General features: G+C 49.6%; 1 protein-coding gene across 1 annotated transcript in view; it reads left to right on the top strand.

The window, feature by feature from the left end:
• Positions 1–27,806, top strand: part of C2CD2 (C2 calcium dependent domain containing 2) — a 46,101-nt gene that overhangs the window by 14,454 nt on the left and 3,841 nt on the right. Inside the window, exons 3-13 of the mRNA XM_090271879.1 lie at positions 7,663–7,782; positions 10,457–10,561; positions 12,910–13,032; positions 13,727–13,850; positions 15,359–15,467; positions 16,790–16,854; positions 18,495–18,619; positions 19,045–19,219; positions 20,050–20,163; positions 21,629–21,756; positions 23,471–23,780. Coding sequence (XP_090128005.1) covers positions 7,663–7,782; positions 10,457–10,561; positions 12,910–13,032; positions 13,727–13,850; positions 15,359–15,467; positions 16,790–16,854; positions 18,495–18,619; positions 19,045–19,219; positions 20,050–20,163; positions 21,629–21,756; positions 23,471–23,780 — 1,498 coding nt within the window. The remainder of the gene's footprint in view (positions 1–7,662; positions 7,783–10,456; positions 10,562–12,909; positions 13,033–13,726; positions 13,851–15,358; positions 15,468–16,789; positions 16,855–18,494; positions 18,620–19,044; positions 19,220–20,049; positions 20,164–21,628; positions 21,757–23,470; positions 23,781–27,806) is intronic.

Below are 27,806 nucleotides of genomic sequence, written 5' to 3'. Positions count from 1 at the left end.
AAACACGCCTCTGCCCGAACAAGGATCCTGCCCACTGGACAGAGGAGAAAACTAAGGCAAACAGAGTCTAAGTCACCAAGGTGACCCAGAGCTATTAAGCAGCAGAAGCTAGGTTGGAATCCCAGTCGGCCCCCAGAAAGAGCTCCAACAGCCGCATACCACAAACAGCGCCGGTACTATTATTTTTGTATTTTTAGTATTATTTCACTTAAGCCCTCACTCCCATTCTCATCAGAAAAGAGACAGGGCAGATAGGAAAAGAGAACTGGAAGGCACTAATCAGCCTCGGCTTCCATAAAGCCAAAGCAACACAGAATTGGCAATTATTGCCTGGGATTTCCCCCCAAATCATTCTGCATGTATGTTGGGGAATCCCAGAGCTGGCACTGGGTGGGTATCGGGGGCCTGTGTTTTTTTCTAAGGCTGCCTGTTATACATTTATATACTGAAATATACTCTGCCAGCTTCTGGAATCTCCTCTGCTCTTTCCAAACCCGGTGGGTCCCTTGGTGTGCAGAGGTAGCCTGTGTGAAGTTGTTCATGTGTGTCTCTCTAGTTGCAAAGGGGATGCTTGGTTGGGGTGTGTGTGTGTGTGTTGCTTTGCATGACTTGAAATTCCAGGCACTCCATTAACCTGGCATTTATGCTAAAATGCTCACAGGTTGTGAAATTGTTTTGAACTGGGCCTTCCCAAGGGCAGGGAGAGATTCCTCCTGGGAGGGCCACCTGTTAGTTTGGGTTCTGTAGCCGTGGGGTGCAGCCTGACTCCACCTGGAAAACACAGGGCGAGAGGACCCACAGGCAAGCTGTGGGTTTGTGTGTGTGTTGAGTGCAGAGCAGGGGTGTTAGGGGCGGGTGTGACAGAGTGACCCGGCCCCAGCGAGAGCACTGACACCCAGCCTGGAAAAGAGCCAGTCCCTTGCCCATCCTCTTCAAGGAACTCTCTTGCGTGTGTTTCTTTATACATAGTTGATGAAAGGGAACTTCACGTTCACAGACTTTGAAGCTAATAATTGTGCTCATTAAACCACGTTATGCAGTGTGACTACCTCCCGGAAGTGTGATATTGCTGAAAGCCTCCTTGTTTGTTTTGTGAGAAGTGCTCACAATCAAGACCTCAAGACCGGGACTCAGGACCTGAGCAACAAAGCGAGGGGTTTATTCATGAGTCTGCAGAGTGGGGCGCACCCTCAGGCAGGAGAATGTGCAGCCAAGTAGACAAAGAAAACTGGTTTTATAGTAATGTGATTAGCTCCCCCTCCCTAATGTGATTAGCTCCCCCTCCCCTCTCCCTCTCCCTCCTTTCTCCATTACTGGTTACTCTGGAGTTACACTCTAACGCGATTATGTAAATGCCCCTTTTGTGATTTGTAAATATGCTACTACTGTCAATTCCCTTCTCCCAATTTCCCTTTGTCTGGTGATGACTATCTTTCCCCCTTCAGGATGCCCTTTAAGACCCTCTAATTACATTTGCCCTTTGTTACTAATGATTTTCTACTGGTATGTGAGTCACTATTTCCTTGTTTCTTACAATTTTCAAGTATCCCAACAAGAGGAGGCATGGAGACTGTTGTTGGGGACAGGGTGTGGGGGCCCGCGTGTCCAAGGCATGCCCCTTGAGCATGTACCCAGCATTCCTTGGTTTTGGCTGCCCTCTTGTTTCTGGCATTTTCCATCTCAGTCCACTGGGAGAGTTGCATACAAAAATGCACCTTCAGCCACATATTAGGAACAAGTAGGATTAACTTTATAGATGTTCCGATAGTATTTAGCTCTAATGGATTTTACTTTTAAAATGGAGCCTCTGTTCCAGACTGGAAACAATATTTTATATCAGATCCATGCTTTCTAAGAAATATTTATTTATTTTTTCTCGAGAGGGAAAGGGGAGCAGAAAGAGAGGGAGAGAAAGAAACATCACTGTGAGAGAGAAACATCGATTGGTTGCCTCTCGCACGCACGCCTACCAGGGCGAGAACCCACAACCTAGGCTGTGCCCTGACTGGGAATCGAACCAATGACCTTTTGCTTTGAGGGTTGACACGCAACCGGCTGAGTCCTACTGGTCAGAGCTAGATCCATGCTGTCTTAAGGAGTCAGAACTAGATTGCAGAGTCGGGAATGGCATCTGATTGGGAACTCCAAAGAAGCAGTGAAGGATTTTTTCCTTCCATTTAATTTTGGAGTTCTTTTCTCAGGATGTTACAAAGGATGATTCAAGTGAAAAATATTTAATGACATAAACCTTTTTGGATGCGTTTTTCTCGGCTGTGTTCCTAGTTCTTTTGGAGACAAAAGGAATTAAATTGTCCCCAGTTCTCCAATGTGTTCTGAGAGAAGAAGCTGAGGCAACTGTACAAAAGGCTTAATTGAAAGGGAAAGTGGAAAGAGTCCAGCAGGGTGAAGACATCAGGGGACTTTCTGGTTCGTGAGCAATAGCCAAACTTGGAATAGCTGGCTTGGAAATCTTTGGCCCCACTTTGCACAAAGGAACACAGTGTCAAGATAAGACCTATTTGTACAGGAATGTGAGTATATAAGGGATACGACCTATATATGACTAGGAATGTGAGTGTTCAGGGTCGTGGAGCTGGATGGAGTCTGTAGTGCAGGTCGTGACTGCAATGTGCCCCCTTTCCCGCTCTGATGGTGCCTCTGTCTGCTGCCTTCTCTCTGGATTCTGGAGGTGGACCATCCGGAACGCCCTGATACCTTCACGTGCCAGACCAGGTGCTTGTGAACAAAACAAAAGAAAACAAAACAAACCAACCAACCAAGGCTCTATAGGAAGTAACCTCCCAGGGTGATCTGATCTTAAACTCCTAACTGTGGGTAGTCACGCCCCAGGCATATAACTTCTTTAGTAAAAGGCTTATCTTTGCCTTGAGCCAGCCCAGTCCATTGTTTCTGTGCAACTAGATTAACATACCTTTGAAATGCCCCCATTCAGACCCCACCATCTAAAGCCTGACCACCCTCTATAGAGAGCAAGTAATCTTAACTATTCCATAGTCTGATCCCCACCTTGCCTTCCCCAACCTTCCTGTAATTTTCTCTCCGTTCTCCTGAACTCCAAATGCAGAAAAGAACCTGCCAACTGCCATTCTAGAAAGCATTTTTCTGAGTCTGCTGAGATCTTGCTTCAGAGTATCCTCTGTTTGGCTCAAATACATTTTTATACACATTCTCTGCAGGTTTGTTTGTTTTTATGTCAACATGCTCCTTGAATTCAAGACTTTCACCTTCAGGACCTTCCCCACGTGTGGCCCGCCCTCCATTTAAGGCTTTCCTGTGTACAGAAGCTGGGGACTTTTCTGGAACACACAGCTCAGCCTTCTGTTCTTGACTTTGGAATGGTTTACGTAGCTGAGGAGTTCTTTGCTTGCCATGGAAAAACTATCTCAGGGATAAAGCAGCGGGTCCACAGTGCCTGTCTTCAAGGGCCCCCATTCCTGCGCCCTTGATTGGGACTCAGGAACTACCATGAAAACCGCAGGAGGAATCCCCATAAATGTGGTGTATTTGGGGTCGGGAGACTCTGGGGTCGAGATCAGGGCCTGTCCAATGGTGTTTTAGCAGCTGTCTACCTTGGACATTCTGGCCACTTATGGGGGCTAACTAGCTGGGATCTGTACCTGGTGATCTTGCCTTTTGCTGTTCCAAGAGAGGGACCCCTGGGACGACGAAGCCTTGCTACTATTCTTCAGGGTCGACAGAATTTAATCTCCATTGTGGATAACACCTTAATGCACTAAAAAGAAGATGACTTAATTTTTAAAAGCTCCTTTGCGTTTTGTTCTCATCCATTTGACAAATGGGCCGTTATTATTCTCAGGGCAGCGTGGGCAGAGGCTGGCCTGGAAAGGATGCGGCCCCAATCCTTGTCCCTGCCCCTGGCCTCATGGGAATGGTGGCAGCATTTGGCTTGGCCATATTGAAATGCTGAGGCAAGATCTGATGGTAGTTTTCATTAGTGTGCCCAGCGGAGCGCTACAGGGCAGCTGAGACATGGTTGCTCTGTGGGCCTTGGTTTTATTTAGAGTCGGGAGGCCCTCGGCTGGGAAGACCCTCCAGTGGAGTCTCTAGGCAAAGCCATTCAGACCTGTGGCTGTCTCACTTTCTTCAGTGATGGCTCTGACCTTCTTGACATAACTGAGATGGTGATTGTGATCTTCCGATTCTGACATTCCAGAAATTCTAACATCTTTTCAAGTTTCTTTTTACTTGGTTTTAATCAAGTGCCTGAGCTGTCTTATGTGCCCAAGAATGGAGCCGTAGGGGGGCTTCTTGTCTAACTGGACCAAAGGAAACCATCTCTTGCCTGCTTAAGTCAGGGCACTAAAGAAGTCAGGTTTTTTTTCTTAATTTTTATTTTCTTTTATTTTTTTTTAATCCTCACCCGAGGACGTTTTTCCATCGCTTTTAGAAAGAGAGGAAGGGAGACAGAGATAGTGAGAGAGAAGCATCGATTGGTTGCCTCCCGTATGCACCCAGACCAGGTATTGAACCTGCAACCCAGGCATGTGCTCTGACCTGGAATTGAACCCACAACCTTTCAGTTACAGGATGACCTTTCAACTGAGTCACACCAGCTAGGGCTAATGCTGTTGGTTTTGTTGGTCAAATTCTAATTAGCTTAGTACAGAAGATCCCAAAGCAACAGCAGAAGTATACCAGTCAGTTGGTTTTTTACTTTACGCAGAAAAAAGGCCTGAGTTGCTGAGACAAGGGACAGTGAATTTTCTGTCATGTCACTTGTGTGTATAACTCATTCAGCATCAAAACATGCGCCTCCAAAAAGGGTTGTTTATAGAGCATTTATTTTTAAAAAACGAATAGATGACATTTCTTATACAAACATTTTCTTGTTCTAACCTTTTGTGAACTCTGGAGATGCCATAACGTGATGACTATATTGTAACTAATTCACATAAATTAAATTAGTCTTCGGAGAGAGACCTTACAAGGGCGGATGAAAATAAGGGTTGGCCACTTTCTGCCAGTATTGAGAATAGGCAAGATTTTCTTCTAGACCTGAGCCACAGAGGTCTTTTGTGGCGGCCATTAGGAACTGACCTCTTGCTTGTGGGGGCCATGTGTACAGGTCAGTTTTGTCTGGAGGGGGCAGAGGGCGTGGAGTGGAGAGACACTGGATGTTGGGAGGAAGAAGTGAGGGACAAAAAAAAAAGAAAGGCGGGGACATTCTAGCCTGAACTTTGTGAAATAGCAGGCCCCGACAAAGGAACTATTTTGATCATCTTTCCACTGGTATTTTCGATTCTCATAAACCCACCAGAGAATTAAAATATTTTCTCTTTCTTCCCAAGTGACACCATCCAGTGTGGGGTCAGCAGTTTCCTTGGGAATGTAGGGGGTTCTGTCCTGTCCTTCCTTACCCTCTGCCTTCTGATGGCCTGGCTTTGGACAGACACACAGGTCACCTCCTAGCCTCCCTCCATCCTCCACCACTGCACCTCCTGACCAGGTGTGCACACCTGGCACTTGGCCTGGAAGCCATCCCACCCTGGGCTTGCTTGGCATTCTTCCAGAAGCGTGGCTGACCCCTCAAGTGTTGCTCTGTAGAGGAATTCTGGGGCAGGAACTGGATATATCTCTGTGTAAGTAACAGCTATTACAATCTTCCCTCTAAAACACTCTGTGATTTATATCAGGAATATGGCCTGGTTTATTCCTGGTATAATTACTTGTCTTCCTAAATGAGCTCATTTGATAATTCTATTTTTAAGGCTGTATAATTTCATAACTGCTTAATATTTTATACGTTCTTTGAATTATTCCTACATCTTTGAAAACCATGATAGGTTAACATTTATTTAGATAGAAACAACTTATTATGTTCTAGATACACTTTTTTAAACATGTTTTTACTTGTCACATCTATAACTTAATTTCTTTTTCTTTTCTTTTTTTTCTTTTTCTTGGGGTTAGGCAATGGATTTATTGAGGGGAAAGGGGAGAGATGGGGGGAAGGGGAGAGGCAGGTCCTGGACCAACTCAAGGGCCCGTAGGAGCAAGTGGAATGGGGAGCAAGGGAACAAGGAACAGGGAATGGGGACTCCCGGTCCTCCTCATGGGCCCATCGGAGTCCCACCCGCACGTCTGCAGGCACCTTTTTATACTTGTCAACCACACATTTCGGTGACGGTGAGTTTGCTTATCAACATATTCAGTGGGTCACTTACATCTGATTGCTCCCCACCCCCCCAGGTTAGTTAGCACATCCGGCTAGGCTCATTACCATTTCCCCTGGGAATGGTTTTAGTCCATCAGCACATCTTTTGGGAACTGCTAAGTCCGTCAGCATATTGGGAACGGCTAAGTCCAGGGCCAGGTTGATAGCATATACCAAAGTCCAGATGTGCATGCAGCTGCCTCCGTGTTCTGACATTTCCAGGCTTTTGTTTGTAAGAAAAAGAATGATGCTGAGGTCCAGGGTCACTTCGTGCTGACATATGGGCGTAGTTAGAGGGGACATTACCCTCCGTGTCCGTATTTCCGATGTTTCTTGTGCCGGCAGGGGTTGGAACCGAGGAGTAGACAGGAACATGACGGTGTGAGCTGTCCGTGCCGTAGCTGTAGCTGACAAGGAGTCGCAGGAGGCAGGGTCCTAGAATGAGAGCGAAAAGTAGTGTTAGCGAGGGTGTGAGAAGCGGTTGTGGGGCTTTTACTCCCGTTTAAGCGGTGCATGTCTCAGCCTGGTGGGTGAGCTGGGAGCGGTGGTCTGTCAGCATTGTGGTTGAGTGGGTTGCCTGGGCCGTAGCTGCATTGACCGCCCCAATGAGACGAACCTCGACTAGTTGGTGTCCAGTGTGGATGGAAGGCAGGCCACGGCAAAGGGTCCAGAGGCGGAGGTCGTGAGACAGGCAGATCTCTGAGCAAGGTGCGGGAGCGTTCCAATGGGCCGGCCAGGGGATGAGCCTGGGACGTAGCCCGCCGCTGCCCTGCCCACAGGCTGCTGGTGATCGCTGTCAGAGCAACCCCCTCCCCCCCCCCCGGGTCTCAGCACCAAAATGTCAGGGCAGCCTCGCTCTGAGAAATCACCCGGAGACCGCTGTGGGATCAGGCGGTGGGTTTATTGAGGGAAAAGGGGAGAAAGTGGGGGAAGGGGAGAGGCAGCTCCCGGACCAAACTCAAGGGCCCGTAGGAGCAAGGGGAATGAGGAGCAAGGGAACAGGGTACGGGGAACAGGGAACGGGGACTCCCGGTCCTCCTCGTGGGCCCGTAGGTGTGTTCCTATAACTTATAACTTATTTTCTTTTTCAGGCCCATTTTTTAGTGAGTTGAGGGCTAATGGCTTTCACTTGTCTGAATGTGGACACATCTGGGGAATTTAATATCAGCTGACGTGGAGAAACAGGACAAAGTAATATTTAAAGAAAAGAATCTCTACAGGTGAAACGCGCACAACAACCAGACTTGGGAAAGAAAGAGTTTAGCTCTGGAGAAATCCCTCAGGAAGAAAAGATCTGAGATGTCTTTTTTTCAGTTTCCAAAGTACCGCCTAATAGAAAAGATGTGAATCTGGATATTTCCCCCAGTTTGAAACCCTAAATTCTTGCCCTTGTTTCCGTCTCTCTTTCTGTCTCTGCCTCCTCTGTCTCGTAAAGTCCCATTAAAGTTGTCTTGGCTGTCCTCCAGGTGGTGTCTTGTCACGTGGTGGGCAAGACCATCCAGTTCCTGGTCAGCACGGGGCCAGCCGCGCCCGAGGACACGGGGCGCCAGCAGTACAGGGTGCAGCTCAGCCCCCTGCATTTACAGGTGAGGTTGGGTGCGTTGTGCAAGTCGTGGGAACCAGTTCTCATGAACCTGCGGGGCAGGTTTATTAGTTGCCATTTGTTTCATGATTTCCCAGCTATCACCCACCTTCCATAGTGTCTCTGTAGGAAATATAAAAGTGTGCGCAATATGTATATTATATACACGCACATTCACACATACACACAGGTGTGTGCATGCATGTATGCCTACACACATGTGTATGCACGTGTGTATACACACGTGCATATACATGTGTGCGTGTGTGTGATGAATTTAGAGGTTGCTCATCTATCAGACATGGGAGAGATGCTATTTTGCAAGGCACTTGAACAACTCAGGGTGCTGTCGACTGGTAGAATCAGGTAAGTGGTGGTGAGGGGAGGGGGATGATGAGTGGTTCTGTTTCCGGATCAGCTCTGGGCCTCGGAAGCTGACTGCCACTTGGAACGACAGCTTAGGGACTGAACTGGGGCCTTCCTCTTTTTAGTTCCTGAAAAATTCAACTTTACAAGACCCCATATTTATAAGTTAAAAAACGAGTATTGCCATTATTGTTCAGATAATAGGCATTAGTATATTTATTATAATAGACGCATATAACTATTTTATGATGTATATATAATAATCTATGAATCTTCATAATTATATATAACAATTATATAGAAAGACATATGTAATAATTATAATAGACTTATTAGTGAAACTTCTGGATTGCTGAGCCGTCCTATAACTGTACGTCTCTGACATTAAGCAGAAGTTCGCTGAAGCCCCTGTCCAGCGGTGTGTGAAAATTGCGAATTTCTGGGTGTTCCAGGGGTCACTGCCGATTCAACCCCTCTGTCTTTGTGGTTGGCTGCTAAGTTGGGGGGACTGAGCCCAAGTCACGCAGGATTCTCAACCACAAGGGCAGATGATACTTCAGAGACCTTTCTTACAAAGACATGGTTTTATATAAGCTGGGCGAACAAGATTTTCTGGGCACCTAAATAGTTTTCCTTCTGAAATCTAGTCCCCCACCCCCACAATAACACCCCCTTTTTGAGTTGAAGAGATGTTGGTCTCATGGGCTTGTCAGATATCAATGCCTCTTAGTCCCCCCAATTTTTTGGACACTGTGGCTAGAAAATAACTTCAAAGCGTGGGACACATTTACAGAACATCTGCCACGTTTCAGGACTGAGGGAGTCCAGCCAGGAGCCGAAACACTAACAGAGCACATGTAGTTTCTGAAGTGGGTTTATGTGTCATTGGAGCAGCCGAGACACAAGTAACACAATTGTATCTTTGATCTCTTCGCACGGTTCCGAAGCAGCCGGTGGGTTAGTCCCTAAGCAGAGGCAGCTGCGGGGACCGGTCAATTATTAATGCCCAAGGCGGCAGGCCTCCTGCCTCTCTGTCATTCTCCAGATGAAAGGGGCATATGGGGGCCAGCTGTTGGACTTGCTGCCACCCCCTGCCCTGCCTGGTGGGGGTGACTTGGGACCTGTGTCCCTGAAATGAAGGTACACTTGCTCTTTCCTGCTTGCTAGTATAAGGTGAGGGTCCCAGTATTGAGACACACAACCTTCTCTTGCGAGAAGTTGGAGGAGTGAAGAGCTGAGATTGTTGTCTCTGGCTGAGAAACGAAGACTGGTGTGTTAGTTTGCTATGGCTGCAGAAATAAATGACCACAAACTCAGCTTAAAACGGCACAAATTTATTATGTTACCATTCTTGGGGTCTGGTTCCAACACAGGCTAAAACCCAGGTGTTGGCGGGCTGCCGTCCTTTCTGGAAGATCCGGCAGAGAACCTGTTTCCTTGCTCATTCAGGTTGTTGGCAGAATTCAGCTCTTACGGTGGTAGGACGGAGGGCCGGCTCCTGGCTGGCTGTCAGGCATGGGCAGTTCCCAGCTTCCAGAGGCAGCCTCAGCGGGGGCTCCGTCCTCCGTCCTCTGTCCTCCAGTCACATCTCTGGTACTCTCTGCTGCCTCCCTCTTCTGTCCTTAAGGGCTCATGTGATCCTGCTGGGCTCACCAGGACAACCCAGGATCACCTGCCCATCTCAGGGTTCTTACCCTAATCGCACCTGCGAGGCCCCTTTTGCCATGTAAGGTCACTTATTCACAGGTTCCAAGGATTGGGGCATGGACATCTTTGGGGGCCATGTTTTGCCACAGTGGATGGGAAGGCTTGAAGGGGACAGTGTAAGAGATCAGAGGACAGGAAGAGGTTGCGTGGTGGCCCCAGCGAGAGTGGACCAGACTTCCAGTGTGCTCTGAACACAGCTCTCAGGGAACATGGGAGTGTGGGGTTGGCTCAGGCACCAGGTTCCCGCCTGTTCCTCCCGCCCCCTTACATCTTGGGGTTGCTCCCAGAAGAGAAATGCAGGGTATAGAGAATTTGAAGTAGGCTGCAGAGTTTCAGTGACATCTGGCCTTCAGCCACCAATCCTGAAGTTCTTTGCTAAGAGGTAGGTGGAGGCAGAGGAAAGGACTGCTAGTGAAGGGGAAGGTCGAAGAGCGTGCGGGTCCCTCTTCTCTATTTTGAAAGCATGTGGGATGGTATAGGGATTAAGCAGTTATCAAAGGAAATCAGTGAACACACCCAGATGCTCACACACACACAGATGCACATTGGGGCTCTGGTGGAGACAGAGCCCTCCAGTAACCGCTGTTTCTTTTCTTTTTTCAAAGCTGGAACTGCACATGAAGGAGAAGAGAGAGGACATTCAGATCCGGTGGTCGTTCATCAGCGTGCCAGAAATGGCCATTGCGATCCAGCCCAGAGCACCGGGGGAGGTCAGTCCATACGTTTCCATGATGCCTCCAATGGTGCATTGTGAACACTCTCACCCTGGGCTGCACCTGCAATCGCCTGGCAGCTCATAAGAGTCCTGCAGGCTGCCTGCCACCCCCGTGCGGTGTAACCCAGCTGGGATGTTTTTAAGCACGTGTGTGCGGCTGGGGCTGTGCACCTTAATTAAAAAATAAGATGACAAGAACTGGTTGAAGAGAAAGGTGATGGCAGAGTGGCCGTGCAGGACAGACCCTGGAGGCTTAACCGTCTGGGTCTGACTCCCTGCTCTGCCACTTATGAGCTGTGTGACCCTACACATGTTCATAGGCTTCTGTGTGCCTCAGTTTCTTCATCCGTAAAGTAGGGACAAGGATGTTCAAGGTGGTTGTGAAGATTAAATTAGTACATGTAAGTGTGTAAAATCAAGTCTGACACATCCTAAGAAGAATGTAAATATTAGCTATTTTGATTACTGTTAGTTTAGAGAGTAGATTTTCAATAAATGGCAGGCTTGGCCTAAGTTTGCTCTAACAGGGCCTGGCCAGCCGGTTGTCCTTTGGCACTGAGGCCAGTTTCTGAAATCACTTCCAGCCCCACATGCTGGGAAGCTTTCAGGTCTGGAGTCCTGAGCAGGGTGGGAGCGGGCTGGAGCCCCACACTGAAGGTATTTACAGCAGAGGTGACAAGGGACATCAGAGGGCCCTGGAGTCTTCAGTGGCACCGCCAGGATCGGGGCCAGGACCGCCAAGCGTTGCAGCTGATCTCCCGAAGTCACGGAACAGCGGCGCGGATGCCTGCACAGCCACCAGGGTTTGACACATTCTCTTCGCAAGGATCCAACCAGAGCCAGTTTTTAAGAGTTCAAAACAAAAGCTTTAATATTGAAACAGGATTTTAATTGAAATTTTTAAAAATAGACCCTGCTTGCTTAAAAATTATTACTGAGATACGATATACAGAAAGGTGCCCGTATTGTCTGGGTCCAGCTGGGAGCTTTCACACACTGAACGCTCCTCAGTGCCCAGCACCCAGCTCCACAAACGACAGCAGCGGCTCCCAGAGACCTCCTCTGTCCTCTCCCACTCACTGCCTCCGGCCCCCTCCAAGGGTAAACCATCCTCCTGACCTCCAACGTGCATGAGTTATCTAAGCTTGTAACTAATTACCACAAACACAGCAGCATAAAACAATACACATTTATTACCTCATAGTTTTTGTCCATCCGTCTGGGCAGAGCTTAGAAGAGTCTCACAGGCTGTAATCAAAGTCTCTGCCAAACCGCCTCTTTCTGGAGCTCAGGATCCTCTTCCAGGCTCATGGGGTTGTTGGCGAAACTCGCTTCCTTGTGGCTGTAGGACTGAGGTCCCAGTTCTTTGTCGGCTGTTGGCTGTGGGCTACTCTCTACTCCAAAGTCCCTGCCCTGTGGCCTCTTCACACGTGGAAGCTGACTTCTCCAAGGCCAGTGGGAGAAATTTCTCCTCCAGTTTGCTAAGAGGAAGGCTTATATAACATGCCTTTTGACATTGCATCCCCTTTGCCATATTTATTGACTGAAGGCAAGTCTCAGGTCCTGCCTACACTCAAGGGGAGGGGTCATCGTGGACTCCTGCCTCCCATGAACAGCGTGGGCAAGTGTTGCCTGTTTTGGTATGTTATATACAGGGACCGTACAGGATGGGGCTATTTTGCGTTGGGCACCTTTTCCCTCAACATCATGTCCGTGGGATTCATCCGTGTTGCGTGTGTGGTTGTATGTTCTTTGTGCTCATTGCCCTGTACCATTCCATTGTGTGGCTGTCCCGCGACTTATGGATCCATTTAGCTATTGCTGGACACGTAGGGAGTTTCCAGTTTGCAGCGGCTATGAGTGCTGGCACTGTGAACATTCTAGAATGTGTGAACACAAGTCTGTCGAGTATTAATTATTGTAGCTTTATAGATTTTGACATCGGGCTGTATAAGTTGTCCAACTTTGTTGTTCTTCTTGTCTTCATTCTCATCAGACCTTTCCATTGATTTGAATGCTTTTTAATTTAAAAAAATCAGTGTCATGCAAGAAAGAAAAGTCATGTGTCTGTATGTTTGGGGAAAATGATTGAAAAGGATATGCACAGAAATATTAACATTTCTATGGTGCACATGATTGATTTTTTAAGGTGAATTACTTCTAAGATGAGTAAAAAGGACTCTCCCAGATAGCTCGTGGGTCCTAACCTGACCTCCTGGAGCCCTGCCAACACCCAAGTTTGTTCAGCTCAGGGACATAGTGAGGACAGCCAAATGTTTGCCTGTCCTTTTGCATGCATGCGTGGTTATGAAATGATTTGGTAACTTCCTCCTCTTTCGGCAGGACCAGGCGGTTGAGGTGAATGTAATATGTGAAACTCTCAAGGGTATTTTGAAGTACCTGGTTAGTTCCGCCTCCCCATCAGTGGTTCTGAGCACCAAACCTGTGGACGTGAGGGAAGTCCAGGTAAGCCTGTTCATTGGGTGTGAACCCCGGGTAGGGATCGCGGCCGGCCTCTCTGGAGAGACTGGGCGTTTTCCACGTTTCTCCACCTCGCCACCAGAGGGCGAGATGGAGCGAGTGCTTGCGGGTCACTAGTGACCCTGCTCTGGGGAAGCTTCGCGTTCAGGGCACGAGCTTCCAAAGCCCCATGGGATGGAAGGAAGAGGGCCACGCAGCATAGTCTGACCCTGATTAGGCCTGCCACTCACTTGCAGGAACCCACACTTGACTTTTTACTCTGCACTCAGAGCCTGTGATCTTGGACCTCATCCTTCCAGGACTGAGGTACCTGGGAAGACCACTGAGCAAGGAAGACGTGCTCTGAAGCAGGCAGAGCAAGGCACACTGGACAGACACACGGTCTAGTCCAGGCTGACGACAGCCTGGTGACCCACACTCTCTCTTAGGCACCTGGCCTGGGCAGGTGTGGACCCCCGTGATTGCTCCAGTCTGCACCCACAGTGCGATTCTGGGCAGCCCTCTCTGGCTGAATGCACTGCCGCTTTAGGGCTCCCGGGCAGGGAAGTGGTGCTGGTTGACAGCACCCTACCTTCCTGTAAGGGGGGAAACTGTCACTGAGCAGAGCCCGGTGTTCAGGCTCTGGCCGCCACCCCGCCCTCTGCCTTCCCACGGATCGCTGCTCCTTCTCGTCCTGCAGAATCTCCAGCGCACTCCACCTGCCTCTCAGGAATCCTGCCCTCCCAAGCCTCCAAGGGCTCACGATCTCAAACTATCAGTGAAGAACATCCGCGTCTCACTGCTAAACCACCCTGGTGCTTCAGGTGCGTGACGGTCGGCAGGAGCCTGGCTGGCCGGAGAAGTGACTGCCGCCCAGCATGAGCGGAGGGAGGGGCGACCTGAGGGTTCTTGGGGGCTCCCTCCAGTTGGGTCAGCAGCGTGATCCTGCCCTGGAGCAAAGAAGGGCCCCCAAAACTGAGATAATAATGCGAGTGCATTAAAATACAACCCTGGTTTTGGTTACTCGAAGGAAGGAAGGAATATGCAGCGTTAGCTTCGCCCCTTCCCTGGAGTCTGGAAGGCACCGTCCTCCTTTTCTTTTTTCTTTTCTTTTCTCCCCTTTTCTTTTATTTCTTTTGTTCCCTCCCTCCCCACCTTCCTTCCTTCTTTCCTTCCTTCCTTCCTTCCTTCCTTCCTTATCGAACCTGAAAACGCTAAGCACCCCTGACCTATCTGCTTTCCTGGAAGCTGAGGAGCCACACGGGTTTATGGATGCAGAAGGGCTTTGGCGCCAGTGCGGACCCTTTGGTGCAGAAGGCTGCTATCTGAGTGAAGACAAATGTGACCCCCAGAATGCCTGACTTTTCAGGTGGTCCTGAATCGCTGCTGAGACCCCAAGTGCATAGTAGCCCAGGTCTGGACACAGCCCTCCCCATCAATTCAGTTTTGCTCAGAATAGGAGTAACTTCTTTTCTGTTGTCTGAGAATCCTTGTCTGCAAGGAGTTTCTTTCCGTTCCAAGTGCAGATAGGCTGCGCTTAACAACCGAGACTCTGCAAAGCTAGTTGCGGGAGATGCCCTCGGTAAAAGCACTTACAGGCTGCTCTCTGAGGCCCTGTGCTTAGCGACTAAGAGGGGATTTCCTGGGGTCAACTGGCCAGGGTTGGGGTCCCTGTCGGGGTCTGAGTCTCCTTTGGAAGGTTATTGTAAAGATTAATTAGTAAAATGCTGTGTGTCAAACACCTAATGCCACCAGGCATGTGGCAAAGGGTCGATCGAGTCCAGTGACAGTTGATCATGCGTTGTACTTATGACCATGGGCCGAGGGGTAGAAGCAGCTATTCCAGAGTGGGCTCTCATTACCTGGAAAAAGACCCCCGAAGAGGTTTTAGGTGAGCTGAGTCAGGTGTAAAGAACACACCCATTGTATCTAGGACAATGGGTTCTGTGTCAGTCATACCAGATACCCTTCCTTCGACAAGGGGCGAGTCTTGTCTGGAAGTGGGGGCCATATCTCTGCGGTAGTCAGGTCACCCCCAGGAGGGTCCCCCATGCGAGGCTGTGCCTAAAGCCAGAACTGAGGGGTGAGCAGCACTCAGGGTCAGTCGGGGCTCTGCATAGCAAGTGGGGGTAGAAAATCTTGAACCCCAAACAAAGTGGAGTGCTTTGAGAGTTTGTTAATGGCAAACGAAAGTAAGAATGGCCCCTCAGAAGTGTGGGTGAGCCAAGACCGTAGGCATTTTATTTAGCCTTTCTTTTATATGCAGAAGTGTCTTAAAGCAGTTAAGAAACAAAAATAAAAGGCACTGCGGGGCCCCTTTGCTTGGTTACAGGTAACTGTAACCTCCGCTGCGGAGCTCAGCTGAACGATCCTGTTCAGAAGTTCTCCAGCGCCCTTCCGAAAAACACTACTGACCTCGCCTGGGAAGAAGAATTCACCTTGTGCGTGCAGCTCCGTTGCCATGGGCCTGGGTTTCCATGGTGACACCTACTCAAGACTGTGATCATTTTGTAGCACCAAAAAATTTTTATTTTTAATTAAAAAAAAGTGTATTAAGCATCTGAGATAGCTTTAAGTCAAACATAGATTTCTTTTATATATTTTTTTACTTTATTTTTGTTGTTGACACTGTTACAGATGTCCCCATCACCCTCCCCCACATGGATTTCTTTTTAATGCAGCTCCATATATGCCCAAAAGATATTCAGTGACATTTACCATCCATTTCTAATGTTAAAAAATCTTAATTAGAACAAGATTTATGGGCTCTTCTTTAAAAATATTTCTAAAAAATTATTTCAAGTGATAAATACAAGAAGTAGTCCCGCTAAAGTCAAGAGAAAGATGATACCCACTGTTTGTTCTAGAAGCCCTGGTTAGTGCAATTAGATAAGTAAAGAAACGCTATACAACTACCAGCAAGAAAGAGGCAAAATTAGTCATTACCTGTAGATATTATCACATCTCTAGACTACTCAGAAAAAGCAATCCAAGCCATTAGAAGTAATAATGGACATAGGATAGCAGGGATAATTGTAAAAACTAATATAAATAATATTGCACTAAAGTGGCTGTCTACAAGAACAATAGATAAGTCCAGAAATAAAAGAAAATAGTCCATGCATAATATAAAGAGCTTTTATAAATCATTAATGGAAATATAGCACTCCTAGAAAAGTGGGTACAATTTTCAAACTACAAATTAAAAAGTCAGAACCACAGATAGATAGAAACTTATGAAAATTCGTTTGATCTCAGAAGTAGTGAAAGTAATGCAAACTTACACAAAAGAGGTAGTTTTGCCCCTTCCAGGCGGCTAAGGAATGAGAGAGTGAGATTGGTCAATAGAAGTGTGAATTGGAATAACCATCTGGTAGCTCATCATTATGGATAAAATAAAGAAAATCTCTTAACTGCACATACCCTTTGGCAATTACTGTTTTCCTAAGGAACTTATCACACAGTTGCACAAAGACACATGCATGCGAGTGTTTCGCTCAACTGGTTCATGATTATGAAAAATTAAAACAACCAACTCCTTATTAAGGGTTGGTTATTGATTGGCTAAGTGAAATCTCCTAAGGCCAAATAGTGGGATACTAGACACCTATTAACAGACCGTTTCTGGATAGTGAGGCTGCTGATAATCTTTATATTTTTGGTTATATGTCGCACAGTTTTTAAAATATTGATGATGACTGAAAAAATACTATTTCAAAAAATAAGCATTTTAAGGACTCACAGCTGTTTTTCCTTTGCCCAGCGAGTTGAACGCCAAGTCGAAGGAGCTGCACCTGCAGGTTTCAGAAGATGGGCCGTCCTCAGAAGGTAGGTGGTGAGCAGGTGGATGGAGACAGAGGCCCTCCTCTCTGGCGGGGGGGGAGGGGTTACCGAGTACCCTGGCCAGGACTGTGGGAACCTGCCGAGGGTGGGAGACCCAGAGGAGGCCCGCCCCTCCCCCGAACCATCAGGGTCTTCCCAAGGGAATGTTTGGTTGACAGTCCATTTCAGTTATTGGCAAAATTATACATTTTGGGAAAGAGTATATTCAGCTGTTTTTATTTTTTTGTCTTGTTTGTTTTTTTAACAAGTAACCAGAATTTTTTATTTAATGATTCTTGGCTCAGAGAATCAGTTCTCAACCCTTTTAGCCATGATAGACCTTAAAATTTTTTTTTTTTAATTGTGATGGAATACATGGAACAAAACTGATCATCTTAACCATGTTTAGTGTAATTCAGTGCCATTAAGCACAGTCACCTTGTTGTGCAGTCATCAGCAGCATCCATCTCCAGAAGTTTTCCTTCTTGCCAAACCGAAACCCTGTCCCTAGGACACACGAACTCCCCACCCCACCCCTGCCCCTGGCACTGCCATCTACTTTCTGTCTCTATGGATGTCGACTGGCTTTTCTTGTAAAATAAGCCACAGCAGCTCAAGTGGAACACAAGCTTTAGATATAAGAAAGCAACAGTTAGAAGTAAAAAAAAAAAAATCACTAAACTGAATGTGAACCTGTATAAAGTAAATGGGCCTGTGTATAGATCAGTAGTTTTAATATTTGTTAGATTTTTAAAAAATCCCCCAAAACATACAAAAGTCAAGAGGTGGGGGGCTTACTGGGCTTACCCAGCAGTGCACCCAGGCCTGCGCCGTTTGCTTATCTCCTAACAGACAAAGACACAGGAGAAAGCCATTCAGGGCCCTGCTCATCCGCAAGAATTCTGAGGCAACTCCCTCCACCTGTGGTCTTGAGATAACGGGGCTGTTCCTGAAATAAGATGGGGCCCCTGCTGGCCTGGAGAGAAGTGACTCATAGTTTATTCGGGGGCCCCACTCCTTTTGGCTCATTGGAGTTTCATTCCAACCTAGCCAGATGGGGACTAGGAAATTTCAAACTGAAACAAACAAAAGAGGCAGAACAAAGAACAACCACATGGCCTTTGCTCGGGCACATATTTTAACATATGTCCCATTGCCTTTATTATTTATGTTCACACTTGGTCACTCTTGCTTGTGCACGTGGTCTCTCAACACACGTACACATACACATGAGGGTAGATGTGTGGATCGTTTGAGGGTAATTCTGTATATCATGGTCTTTTCACCCTTAAATTCTTTAGTGTATATTTCTTACAAATAGGGACATTCTTACGAGTCCGTGGCCCAGTTATCAGCTTCCGGCTTGATGCTGATACAGTTCTTTAATCCGGTGTTCCTCGATTTTTGTTGGTTGACTCACGGCTGAGCTTCATAGCAGCTGTTTTCGACTCTGGAACAGGTTCAGACATTGCCCATAATCATCACATCTCTTTGCCTCCTTTGCCTTTTTGGCCTTGACATTTGTCAAATGTCTCCAAGTGTACAGGACGTCATCAGGAGTCGCTCTGGCTGTAGCAGCTCACGCCACCTGCTTGGCTGTCATGGAGACATCCCTGGTGCTCAGTGCTTGTGTCCTGTCTTTTTAGCTCTGCTGGCAGCGACGACTGTCCCTTTAGATTTGTTTAAGAAGCAGCCTTCCGGGCCACAAAGCTTCACACTGACCAGCGGGCCTTTGCTGGGCAGTTCGGTGCTGGGCTCGGTCACCGCAGAGGTACGTGGCCAAGTTCCCACTTAAGGTGGGGAGCATCTTCGTTTATGCCCAGTGGTCTTGCTCTGGCTTGAGCGTGATGAAAGAAGCTCATCTGAGAAGAGCTGTGCGTTTCTAGTTTCTAGACTTGACCATGACCCTTCCTGCCCATGACCTGGTTGAGTTGTCTGCCATATGAAGGAACTCCCTGAGGCCGTTACACGTGGGCCTAACCCAGAAGGGGCTGTTATTTCATTTGCCCCTCCAGTGTTGGTCCCCATCACACGTGTTGCGTGGCTGGGTTTGAGCATGGGTCTCATCGTCCTTGGTCAATTTTGGGGACACCTGGGTTCATTCTAGTACTAATTGTACTTCATCCTGACACTAACTGAGGACGTCAGGGGCAGTCTTGGCACCGATCACCAAAACACCACCCGCCTTCTCCGCAGTTCTGTTACGTGGAACCCACGGAAGTGAAATCCTGGCAGACCCCCCCGCCCGTGCCTGCCGCCAAGATAGAAAAAGACCGCACGGTGATGCCTTGTGGGACTGTGGTCACTACTGTCACTGCCGTGAAAACCAAGCCTCGTTTCGACACCGGGAGGGCGTCCCCGCTGAGCTCTGGTGAGAGGATGAACCAGTCGCCCCGTGAAAACGCTCAGTCCCGCTTCCCCGTAAACGTGTGCCCCAGGAAAGCGGCATGCCCCGGGCTGCGGTGTGGTCGTTAAGACTGTGTCGTGGCACCGGGGACATGGTGGTTGGCAACACTTTAGTGTAGCTTTTTGTTTTTTTCTTTTAAGAAAATTGTCTTCCTGTTTTGTCAAATAAATGACAGGCTGAAGCAAGGTTCAACCCTGTAGTAAATTTTGAAGCTAAAATTTAGATATTGGATGAAACAGCTAATTAAACTAAGAACTCCATTACGTTTCCGTGGGGACAGTACGCTCTCTCCAAACAGTGGGTCTACGTGGTCAGCATGGAGTTTCTCCCACTAAAAGTCATGGGTTAGAAGGCTTGATGTGCGGTCATTTCAGGTGCAGCTGAGTTCTGTACCCGTCCCCACAGCCACCACCTTGGAGACACGTCTGTGCACATGTATGATTTCTTACTGTTTTTTAATTTATACTGTGTTTCTGCCTATACAGAAGTATTATCTTCCCAGAATAGGTGGTGTGGCACAGTTCTCGAAGGCAAAACAAAGTGTGACATTCTCCCTTCATTAAAACATCTCGGAAATTGTATTTAAACCTGGCCTTCCTTTTTGGCAGCCCCTGCACCCCCCCACCCCCCCCAAAAAAGGAAAGAATAAGTGATTGTTAAAAAATCTTAGGGTTTGGCCCGTGCCTTTTCTGACGACATGGGGTAGAGTTGAAGTGAGGTATGGACTCACTTCCCGGTCCCGGGATTCAGACGGCATTTGGGGGTCATCTGTAATCAGGACTTGTCCCTGGCAGAGTCTCCTGTGCGGACGCCTGTCAAAGTGAAAGTGATCGAGAAGGACATCTCCATCCAGGCCATCCCCTGCCATGGCGCACCCGTCAGCAAGACACTGTCATCGTCAGACACGGGTAAGGAGAAAGGGCGCCCTGCACTCGCTTCCCCGCCCCCCCGGGGCCCTTCTCAGGGCTGCTCCCCTGACGGGGAGTGAGCATTCCCGTTGGGAGTCGGGGAGTAACAAGTTAAAAACTGGAAGGAAGAGAGGGAAACAGAAGTCGATCGAAGACCAGGAATGGTGCCGGCACCCTGCTATAGTTAAGGGGATTCTGTAACAAAACACACATAAAACCCAGCTTCTGCCTCACTTTATAAAATTCCTGAACATTGTTTTTTTTCCTGTGGCTCCACATACCAGTTACATGAGTGTCATAAAGTAAGTAGGACTCAAGGGACATAATCATAAAGCCACCTTAATTTTTGTCTTCACTGTCCCATGAAACCTGTTGAATAAGAGGAGTTTCCCCCCAGAACTCTCGGTTCCAATTTCCTATTTTTATGGGTACTTTCAGGTAATAAATGTTTTTAAAGAGATGTGTTGCTGTCTCTTTAAATCTAAATGTGGGCATTACATTTCCCCCCACCTGGCTTGTGGGACCTGTGGTTGGAGAAGGAGCAGGTGGGCAGCTTTATTCTGGCCGCCCTCCCCATTCACGGAGGCTGTTTCTGATCTTGCCAAGGTCAGGACGGGGCAAGGAGGAGCAGGCAGGGTGGGGGCGGGGGAAGTTCTCATTTGGCAGGTGCTGTCTTAGGATGGTTCTGTAGCCCCTCAGCCTGGTGGCAGCTGAGGGCCACAGCGGCTTTCTCAGGTACACCTGCCACCGTGGCAGGCCCTTCCGAGGACAGCCTGGCCTTGGCGTGCGGAGGTGGCACTCCCATCCCTGCCCATTGGAGTCACTGGGAATCACAGCACAGCTCTCTCCTGAAGTGTTCTCCCCAGGCCCCTCTTCTCCCCTCCCCGTGGGTCCTGGCCAAGTAACTTTTGGCTGTATTCATCCCATCACCACACCATTTGAAAACATAGCATCTGTCGTCTGCAGGCCTGGAATATTTTGTCCTTTTAATTTGACTTTAGCAGAACAGTGAGTTCTCGGCATCAGCTGGGAGTCTGAGAGACCTGGCTGCCTGATAGTTTCCCCATTTCTCAAATGAGGCTTTAGAAAGTACCTGTTTCAGGGGACGACTGAATGAAATCACATGCACAAAGCCCGTTGCGTGATGCCTGGTACGTGTGGTGCATCCCCAGATGTTGGCCGTGTGTGCCGGTAACTGGGAAGGAGCTGCTTGTATGTACTGGCCCTTTGTGGCCTGAACTCTAGCGTGTGGCTCACCGGTCTTGCCAGGGAGGGGCAGGGACTGCACTGCCTCCAAAAGATCCAAATCTGCCCAGAGGTTAGAGTCTGTTGTTTGTTTACCGGCTGCAGGTGTCATCTCCCCGATCGAGGAGTAACACACACACATCAGTGGTACACCGAGGGTCCGCAAACAGAATGTTAATTTTTGCTAAGGTGTCCACGCTGCCCTCCCTCCCCCCCGCAGAACTGCTGGTGTTGAATGGCTCGGACCCCGTGGCCGAAGTCGCCATCCGACAGCTCCGCGAATCCTCGAAGCTGAGGCTGAACTCGCCACGGAAGAAGAGCACCATCATCATATCGGGGATCTCCAAGGTACGCCCACGGGGCTGGCTTCTGTCCGCGCCCACCGCCCCTCCCCTTGTAGGACTTGGCTGAGCTCTCCGTTTACAGAAATCAGGTGACACCCCTCACCCAGCAAGGGGGCGGTTGGTGGGGTTCCATGCACACAGCTTCTCCTGCTTACGGAGGAAGCGTGGCCGTTTCTGAGCTGGGGGTGCTTTGCTGGCTGAGGGCTTGGTGACTCATTGGAAGAAAAGTTATTGAAAGAGAAGGACCGGCCTGGCCTAAGACTGCCCTGCACCCTGAGACATACCACTGCTCGGTCCCGGGGGCTTTCACTTTCCACATGACACATTTCCAAACCTTTTGAACGTTTTTGCCATGAAAGTTTTATGCCTTTGGCAAACAGAGAGAAACAAAGCTTGTTTTTGAACATATCCCGATCCCCTTCCTTCTGTGATGTTCATGCAGAGCAGATGGTGGGTGCCAGGCTGTCCCTGGTCCGGGCCAGGCAGGCGGGGCTGCTGGAGAGGCCCCTGCTCTCGGGGCGAGGGGCCACATGACAGGTCCTTACTCTTTGTTAACATTCCAGAATGAACAAGAAGAATGTGAGCCATGGAGGGACAGTTGGGAGATTTGAAGGTGGGAGGAATAGTTCTTGAACCCTGAGGGCGAGTTGATTCTTTGAGGGCACCCAGAGGTGGGAACAGGAGTGTACAGGCACACTGAAAATAAACCTCTCAGCTACCAGGAGAAAGGCCAGAATGGGTCAAGGGAAATGCCAGAGGTGAGTCACCAAGGTTTCCATTGAACTAGAGCGTGGGTGGCCAGTGATCAAGTCCCAACACGCACGGCCAGCATCACCCAAAAGACAGCTCCTGCCGAGTTTCCTGCACGCACCTCCAGCAACAGCCAGCAGGTGGCGGTGGCGTCCCCGGTAGCTCTGAATGCCTGCGAATGAAATAAGGATGAGACTTGTGACTCTCTCCAAGGTTTTATTTCAGGATCATTCGGAACTCGTGGATCTTAACATTTAATGTTATTATTTCTCCCGAGGCTCAAATGGTCCCGCCTTGAGTCCGTGGGCACGTACGCAAGGTGGCACTTGAGTCAGGAAAGTGCAGTTGTCCATTGTCACTAAGCAGATGCCCCTGTGCAGCTGCTCCCAGATCAAGAACCCTGACTGGCCTCCCTGATGTCCCCCCTGTAGTCACTTCCCGCCCTCCAATGAGCCACCTTCCTGACTCCTAGCCCCACTTACATAGGTTTCACACACAAGTATAATTCTTAGGGTACAAGATTTGTACCAATTGATTAGTTTTTAGTTTCTACTTTCAGAAAACGTAAAAGTGCTGTAGAAACAAAAAGTCAAAGATGAACTGAATCTGGGGCTCCGAGGTCATGCCCTGGGTCACCCTGTGTGCCCTGCAAGACTTCGGAGGAACATCTCAGCTCTGGGGCTTCCCACAGGTCTCCTAGCCGACCCATCTGCAGCGGGAAGGATATCACCTCCTTGGCCCCCTACTCTCTACCCACACTGCAAACTCAGGCCGCTCCCCTCTACTCCAGGGAACACCTGCGTGGGCTGAGTTTCAGCCCTGCACATGCAGCTGCCACGTTAAACGACCTTTCTCCTGGGGGGCGGGGCCTCTTCTGATTCTTTGCAATCAGTCAGGATGTTTGGATGGGGCTCCCTTCCACGTGTCTTTGTCATCTTCCCTCACGCTGGCTATTTCTCCCTGGACAGACCTCTCTATCTCAGGACAATGACGCTGCCCTGATGCTGGACTACGCGGCCTCCATGGACAGCAGCCGCGAGAAGGACACCTCATCCCAGCTGGAGATGGCCTTGACCTCTGCCCCGCCCAAGGAGGGGGCCTCAGCCCAGGCCCCGCCGGCCCTGGAGCCCCAGAGTTGTGAGCCGGCCTCCTGGGACTTGGAGAAGGAGTCACAGGCCGAGGCGTGGGACGGCGAAGCCCCGCTGGCCCCCGAGGGGGACGAGCTGTCAGAGAGCTCCCTGAATGTCTGGGAGCCGGGTGCTCCCAAAAAGCATAAAGGTACCGGGCCCCCGCACCCCCGACTTCCGGCTGATGGCTTTGCTCCAGTGCTAGTTCCCAAGCTCTCCATTCTCCTTGTCTGCTTTCTTTCCCTTCTCCACAATCCACGGCATCCTCAGCATCCCCACCCAGCACAAACACCTGTGCCGTGGGCAGGGCGGGATGGGGCGGGGAGCTTCAGGGTCCTTCTGAGTGTGTGGCAGGGTCCTCTCTCTGCCTCTGGGGGGCAATTTGTGTTCAGGTCTGGAGGCACCCCTCCTCCTTCTGCCCCCTGCCCAGAGAGGAACTATCTAGAACACAGCCAGGCAGAGCCTGGGTTCCCCTCAGCATGGAGACTGGCACCTCTGCTCACTTGTGCCTTTTTCCCCCGAAAGTCAGCCGATTAGCTTAGTATATGTGTAGTGACAAGGTAATAATTTCCTTAGACTCAGCCCTTGTTTTCCATCAGCTCTACATCAGTGCGTTAAATTCCTCACTTGCTAAGGGAAAGGCATGTAGGGGCTGGGGGTCAGTTTCTGATGCAGGATTTCAGGACTCACAAAGGCTCAGCTTCCTACTCCATAAACGGGGATGTGGGGTGTGCCCACTGTGGGTGCCCTCCTGTCAACAGACCCCACCTGCCAGGCAGCGAGGGGACCCCAGTGAGGCAGACAGCACTGGGGGCCTGAGCCAAGCCGGCAGTGATGGAGTGACTAGCTCCCTGAACCTGTAGATGTCAGGAAATCCCAGTTGGGACCGTGGTCGGCCGGCCTGCCTCTTGGTGCCGTGGACCAGTGGTTCTCAGCAGGACGATTGTGCCCCAGGGGACATTTGCAGTGCTTAGAGAGTTTCCATGGTCACCACTGAGAGTGGGGTGCTGCCCAACACTCCCCAGTGCACAGGATGCCCCCAGCAGCATCCCGTGACCCCATGTCCGAGGGGCCGAGGGTGGGAACCTGTGTCCATCCTTGCCCATCTACATCCTGTTTGCTTCATGTCTGTCCCCTGTGACCCACCCCCGCCAGGAGCAGAGCAGGGACAGAGAGACAAGCAGTTGAAAGTCAGAGAAGAAGGGGAGAAAGGGAGGTGATTCCTGGGTGTGGTGTCTACACCATGTGATGGAGACGGGACAACGGGCCTCGCCCGCCTGCCCTGCTCTGGGGAGTGCCATCCTGTGGACCAAGTCTGATGATCTGAGCAGCTTGGGAAGCTATGCCCTGCACAGTGACCTCTGGGCCCAGGGTTTGGAAGAGGTGGTCTGGTTGCTGGCCCACAGGGCAGCACACTCTGCTCTGGCCTGGTCTTTGTCTGGGGCCAGGGCAGCCCCAGGGAGCTCACCTTGACCTGAGGCAGGCAGGTGGGTGCCTGGCAAGGTAGAAAACAAGGGGGTGCAGGCAGGGGTTCCCCTTCCCTCCCTGCATTTCTACATATCCTCACGGAACCCAAACCTCCCATCCCGCCTTCCTGGCTCCTTCTGAAAGGCCAAGCCTCACTCACCCCACGTCTATTCAGGGATCACCATTCATTCACCCTCCTTTCCCCTCTGCTTTTCCTTCCTGAGAGTTCCATCCTTGCTGTGTTGTGGCCATCCTGCCCCTTTTCCGTCACCAGCCAGGTGGATGACACCCCTCCAGAAAGGCACTTTTGGGGACCGAGGGGCTGGGAAGGAATGGTGGGGGCCACTTCCAGCTCTTGCTCTGAGTGCCACCCAATGGTGGGCATTTGGGGCCACTGTGGGGACGTTGGGCCTGGGGCACTGCAGACACAAGGCTTTAAAAGGGACAGATCTAGTGTTTTCAAATTGTTGCTTCATTCCAGTGTTTTCCAAGCGATTTGCACTCAGCAGCCCAACAGGAGGGTGTCAGAGCCCTGGACAGTCACGTGTCACGGGGGCAAATCAGTTTGGTTTTCCGCCAGCAGTTTTTGCACTGGTGACATAGGGAGAGGCTCTGTGGCGTGTGTTCTCGTTTTCCAACGGAAGCTCACAGTCTCTGAGTCTCCTGTCCTAGCAAGGAGCTCTGCGCCAGGGTCCTGAGAACGGATGCACACACAGAACTCTGGAGTTCTGCTGTTTGCAAATGTACAGATCGATACACTGCAGCCAGTCCAGGACAGTGACTCCCCGAACTGAGGCTTCTTTTTAGCCGGACGAAGCCTTGGTGCGGCTGCCCAGCAACCTGGGCATAAGCCTCACGCAACTGGCATGTGCTCCTAGGAATGGCTAAGATGATCTGTTTCTGTGCTGTGTGCGTTACCGCGACGAGGAACAGAAGTATCAGTCAGGAAACAGAGCCTTGCCAGATGTCCTGCACAGTAACTTCATGTGTGTGTGTAATGTCAGTGCCTCCAAACTTACTGTCTTTCATTCTTATTTTGCTTTTGCATTCTTGTTACCTCCTCTCCTCCTCTCCTGCTCATTCCCTTTCACTTAAGAGGATCGCTATGCCAAGCAGAATTAAGTGCCTTCACAGTAAGTTATTTTTGTCTTACGTATATTTTTTTAAATTAAGGGTAGCCTTGTGATGAGGAAAGCATGTACTGTATCACATAGCAGGAGGCGGTCCCTGTCCCTTCTTTTCTTCCCCTGCCCCTGTCTAATTTTACCTCCCAGGGCGCTCGTGTAGACCCTGGTGGCCTTAGGGTAGACCTTCGTCTCTGGCGGTCTGGGGAGGGTGTGTCTCTGTTACCTGATGGGACCGAACAGCCTCGCCGTGACATCCATGTACATACAGACTGATATCTAATTCTCCGACCCCCTGTGGCTCAGCCGGAGCTCCAAGCTGCTCGCTGGGCGGCAGATGGCAGTTTATAAGGTTGCTTTCCGCCACTGTTTCCTACCCATCGGGTTTTAAGGCGGAGCCTTCTATGAGCTATTTATGTCTGCTAGACTCTGTGGAAACAAAGCGATACATTTATTCAAGGCGAATTTAGAAGAATTTAAAAAATCCCTTCATATGTTGTTTATTCTTCAGCCTTTAAAAATTTTTATTTTCTTTAACTTTGCTAAACTACGGAAAGATTTCTTTTTCTTTCTGCCTGTCCCCCCTTTAAGATTTTGGTTATTTGCCTCAAATTTCACATAACTTGTCTCCCGGTTCTGCCTTAAGGAATCTTTAAGGTTGTGGATGAGTATTGCTTCTTGCCGGCTGGTGTGGAGGAGGGAGCCTGGGATAAAGGAGTTGGGCTTATAAAGCCCAGGGAGCCCCAGCCCTTCACTGAGCTTTCCTGTCAGCAAAGGGGACAGACAGAGTCTGCGGACCCACAGTCACGTGTGACATGTCAGACCATTAGTTACTGTCTGCGTTCTCAGTCAGGGTCCTCCGGGAACCAGAATCAACAGGCCCCGTATTTTGGGGAGTTGGCTCACGTGACTCTGGGGGCTGATATGCGGGCAGGAGCAGGCGATCCAGCCTTGAGGCAGAATTCCTTCTCCTTCAGGAAGCTTCGGTTTTTGCTCCTTCGGCATTTAGTTGACCAGATGAAGCCAAGCCACAGTATCGAGGGTCACCTCCTTTAGTTCGGGCCACCTGGGTGTGGATGTTAACCACGTCCACCATGTGCCTTCACAGCAAGGCCAAGGTCAGGCTTGATTGAGTCACCGGGTGCTCGGGCCAAGCTGACACAGAAAAGGGACCACACAGTGTCATTAGTCATAGTAGCTCTGTTAGTATGACTTCCCAGCTGACAGGGGCGCGTGCTTACCTGCCTGGACTACAAGCCTCACGTCCGCTGTGAGTGGTCGAGTCCTCCCGGCACTGCTTACCCCTAAGGTGACTGTGATGTAGTGACCACGTGTACACAGACTAACTTTAAATTCAGAAATGATAATGGCATTACCTCTGTCTGTGCTCATTACTCTTCCTGTTTAATGAGTAAAATGGTAGGCCCTGGAGAAGGGCTGGCCTCCCTAGAATGTCCTCTCCTGCTCACACCACCAGCATCGTTCCAGAAGGTCTGTCCGTGTCCACGTGGGGCAGTGCTCTGCTCTGTGACAGTCTCTGACAGTTGCCATCCACCGGCTCTCCAGAGGCCTCCCCAGTGACCACC

Source organism: Furipterus horrens, unplaced genomic scaffold, assembly GCF_987537825.1.
Source record: "Furipterus horrens unplaced genomic scaffold, mFurHor1.1.pri manual_scaffold_1, whole genome shotgun sequence".
In the NCBI taxonomy this organism is placed as follows: domain Eukaryota; kingdom Metazoa; phylum Chordata; class Mammalia; order Chiroptera; family Furipteridae; genus Furipterus; species Furipterus horrens.
This window is presented reverse-complemented; position numbering and strand designations above follow the sequence as displayed.